A 4,002-nucleotide genomic window follows, 5' to 3' on the forward strand; every position below is an offset into this window, starting at 1 on the left:
CCGAACAAACCTAAGCAAACACCGTATCGACGCAGTGATCAGCATGGATCAGAGCCATAAGAGCAAACAGTGATCCTGAAAGCCACAGCACATGCACCCCTGCTGGCTGCTGGCTGCTGCATCTCAATCACAACCCTCGCTCTGCCGCGTCATGCCATCATGTACGCACACCATTCCAAAACCCCCGGCACAGAACTCAACGAAAAGATGTTATCCATAACGACACCTCAATTCTTCTTCTGCTTCACCCCCCCAATATCAATCAAACAATGAAATTTAAAAGGATTCAAAGTCAGAGCTCGATGCTACTACTACTAGCAGCAGCCAAGAAAATGAATAATAAATAACATAAATGGAGCGAGCCTACTAGTAGGATATAGTTTTCTCCATCACCAGAAAAAGAAAAATTAGAAGGAAATCCAAGAGTCCAGTCCAGTAGAGATCAGCCACTACTAGTATCATGCATGCCTGCGCTTGCTTGCTTTCTGCCCTACCTTGTGACAAAGCAACAAACACCAGGAAAAAAAAGAAGGAAAAAAAGACGATAATAGCCTTGACTTGTTCGTTTTGTTGTTTCAAGAACTTCATCACCACTTCTCTCGCTGCTTGGACGACGATGGATTAATGGAACAGTGAAATGGCCATCGATGCGGTCGGTTGGTCTGCTAGCTAGCTAGGTTACCACTTACCAGGACGGATCAACGGCCACCAACATGGTGGCCACCCCTCTTCTTCTTCTCTGTCAGGTTGTACGGCGGCACGGTCCGACCCGACGGTCGGTCGGTCACTCGAGCTTGAGCGGCAGCGGGGAGCCGGGACCACCGCGGTGGCAGGACGGCCCGGCCTGCTGCTGCTGCGGCGGCGGCAGCATGACTCCAGCGGGCATCTGCAGAGGCATGTGCTGCGGTGGCGGCGGCGACTCCATGCCCACCATCGCCTGCTGCTCCTGCGCCGCCGGCGAGGCCTCCAGGCGCTTGGTGGCGAGGTTGTGCTTGTTGTTGTGCATCCACACCTTGAGCACGCGCCGCTTCACGCCGATCTCCTGGCAGAAGGCCTGCACCATGCCGTCGTCCAGCCTCTGCAGGCGCCACCCCACGCGCTCCGCGAACTCCAGCATGCGCGCCTTCTGCCCCGGGGTGAACTTGGTGCGGAACCGCTTCCTGGACGACGCCGACCCGCCGCCGCTGCCGCCGCGCGCCGCGTCGCCGCCGGTGACGCCGCCCGCGCCGCCGCCCTCCATCTCGTCGGACTCCGAGGTGTGCATCATGTTCAGCGGCATAACGTACTGGTGGTGGTGGGCGTGCCCGTGCCCCGGCTGCGGCGGAAGAGCCGGGGGGAGAGCGCGCGCTGCCGCGTAGGCGCCGTAGGGGTCGGCACCGGAGATCAGGAGCCCGCCGCCGCTCTTGTGGTGCGGGTGCGCCATGGCGGGGGCCAGGAGGAGGTGGGCGGCGCGGTGGCCGTGCCCGAGGCCGAGGCCGCTGAAGCCGTTGGCGGCGCCGTACACGTCGTCGTCCTCGTCGTCCACGTCCTTGCGGTGGAAATTGCGGTGGCAGCCGCAGGCGGAGCACTTGAGCGCCTCCAGCGAGCCCTCCTCGCCGCTGGGCATGAACTCGCCGCACCCGTCGGTGGCGTTCCCGCCGATGGCCGCCGCGTGGTTCTTGAGGCACTCCCGGTACTTCACCGCGGAGCTGCCCCCGCCAATGCCGCCGGCCGCCGGCCCGCGCTTCTTCCCGGAGCTCTCCGTCTCCTCCGCCGCGGCAGGCGGCGACGGCGTCAGCGCCGCCGCCGCCGGAGACTGCTGGCCATTGTTGTTGCTGCCGTGGTCACGGCCGTGCAGCTGCTTCAGGACATGGCCGCCGCCGCCTCCGTATGGCGACGCGACGTTGGCGTGCATTGGGATCGCGAGCTCGCCCTGCGTGCCAGAAAGATCCATGCCTCCTCCTGGTCCTGATCCGTCGTCCTCTTCTCGGCGGCGCTGCTCCAGAGAGAAGATGCTTCTTGCTGACGCTGACGCTGCTGGTGCTTCTGGCCTTCTCTGCAGCGGCACAATGGAAACCATGATGAGAGAGCAAGCAAGAAAAGGCCAATGGCGCCCAGAGCTCCTTCCCCTCACTCTCTAGTCTCAAGGGTAGTAGATGCAACAAAATTCTCAGTGCTTCTTGGGACTCAACAAAGACAGAAGGCACTAAAGGAGAGAGAGAGAGAGTGAGTGAACAAAAAGGGTGCTGTGGGGATCTTGGGACCTTATCAACACGATACTACTACAACTTGCAATTGCAAACCCCAGGATGCATATTGTTATTATCTGTGCTTGCTGCCATGTCCTATGCTACATATCAGCTTCTTCTCCTACTACTTTCTTGGGCTCTTCCCCATGCAATGCAATGCACACAAAATTACATTACATTACATACAAGTTGGAAGCAAGAGAGGAAGGAAATGAAGGAGAAGCTACTCACTCAGTGGCTATAGTAGAAGAAAGAAGGATGGAAACAGGAACAGTGAGGCTGTTCTTACCAAAAGGCAGCACCGGGATACTTTGATCTCCTGGTTACTGGCTCCTAGTATTTACTGGCTACTGATATACTGCTTCTACCCTTACTGGTTACTAGATGTATGTGAGTATGGGCTATGGACCAGCCTTTGACCTCTCTCTATCTCTCTTAAATCCTAGGCTTACAACACACGACTTCTCTCTCCTCGCCTTGAACGAGACACAGCACAGCAATGACTAGAAGAAGAAGCTATGGAGGAGGAAGAGGAGGAAGAGGAGGAGGTCTCATGCTGCTGCAGATGTTTTGTGTTAAGCCTAGCGCAGTGTTTGCTTGTGTGTGTGATGGGTCTTGTTTGGACGCCACAAGACTACAAGGGGTTTTTTCCACTAGCTGGCTGCTCTGTGCTCTCTGTCTGAACAGTGGAGGAGGAGGAGGAGAGAGAAAGGGGGGTGGGGGAGAGAGAGAGATAGAGAGAGAGAGGGAGGAGGAGGAGAGAGAAAGGGGAGAGAGAGAGAGGGAGGAGGAGGAGAGAGAAAGGGGAGAGAGAGAGAGAGAGAGAGAGAGAGAGAGAGGAGAGAGAGAGAGAGAGAGAGCAGGGGGGGCAAGGCCTTCAGTTTGCAGCTTCCACCATTGTAGTGAGGTGACTAGCGTCCTCGCTCGCTAGGGCACGCTAGCTAGCTGCTGTCATGTGGGCGATAAAAGAAAGAAAGCCGGAGACAGGAAAGAGGAGGAGACGCACTTATGGAAGATGGTTCTGTACTTCTCCTGTTTCTAGTAGGAATTATATGAAGAGAAATATTAGTGTTTGGTGCTTGCTTTGCTTTGCTTGCACTGTCAGATATTCAAGCTTATTTCAGAGAGAAGATGAATGAGAGAGAGAAGAGGGGGGTGTGAATGAGGGAGGAGGCTCAGTGGCCTGTCAGAGGAGGGGAGAGAGATGCAGCCTGTTCGGGAGACCGTATCGTATCGTGGATTATTTACTGCTGGCTGGTTTGGTGTGAGAGAAAATCACTGTTCCTGGCTGAAAATTTACGATCGTTTACGAGCAAGCGAACAGGCTGATCATTGATTTTTTTTCCATATTATATACTCCAAGACCCAATAGAATGACAGTAGTGGTTTTACCCTCCCCTCTCTCTCTCTCTAAGGGAAAAATGCAGTTAAGCACTCAGTTAATGCCTCATGGGCATTTCACACAACCCCTGTGCTCTGGGTATTTATTTCTCATGCGTAATAGAGGGATAATATCAATTCCATTGCCGGAGCCTATTCATAGTGGGCAGTCTTTGCATCCTCATCACAAGCCATGACTACGTGAATTGTATACATATATATTCTTTTGTATTTTAATCTATACAATAGCATTGCAGTGGTCTAGACAAAATATTGCATAGCAGTATGTTATATACAAAAATCAAGACCTTTCACAAAAAAAAACATGCTAAGGCACAGTTCATTAAAAAGAAGCCCTTTCACAAAAAAGAAGGAAAATAAAAGGTAATGCTTC

General features: G+C 54.0%; 1 protein-coding gene across 3 annotated transcripts; it reads right to left on the reverse strand.

Moving 5' to 3' along the window:
• Nucleotides 1-391: 391 nt before the first annotated feature.
• LOC136531299 (zinc-finger homeodomain protein 4-like) lies at nt 392-2,904 on the reverse strand. Of its 3 annotated transcripts, none has more exons than XM_066523963.1 (2): nt 2,518-2,904; nt 392-2,030 (listed from the first exon to the last, which is right to left on the reverse strand). In XM_066523963.1, the coding sequence occupies exon 2, from the start codon at nt 1,931-1,933 to the stop codon at nt 785-787; it is 1,149 nt and encodes a 382-aa protein (XP_066380060.1). In that variant the 5' UTR covers nt 1,934-2,030; nt 2,518-2,904; the 3' UTR covers nt 392-784. The 3 variants fall into 3 exon arrangements, with proteins under 3 accessions (XP_066380060.1, XP_066380059.1, XP_066380058.1); XM_066523962.1 differs by having other exon boundaries at nt 392-2,035; XM_066523961.1 differs by lacking the exon at nt 2,518-2,904 and having other exon boundaries at nt 392-2,426.
• Nucleotides 2,905-4,002: the final 1,098 nt, after the last annotated feature.

Source organism: Miscanthus floridulus, unplaced genomic scaffold, assembly GCF_019320115.1.
Source record: "Miscanthus floridulus cultivar M001 unplaced genomic scaffold, ASM1932011v1 fs_322_1_2, whole genome shotgun sequence".
In the NCBI taxonomy this organism is placed as follows: Eukaryota; Viridiplantae; Streptophyta; class Magnoliopsida; order Poales; family Poaceae; genus Miscanthus; species Miscanthus floridulus.

What these genes read in the sequence shown, in the direction of transcription:
- LOC136531299 (XM_066523961.1), bottom strand. Translation starts at nt 2,059, where the DNA reads ATGGTTTCCATTGTGCCGCTGCAGAGAAGGCCAGAAGCACCAGCAGCG.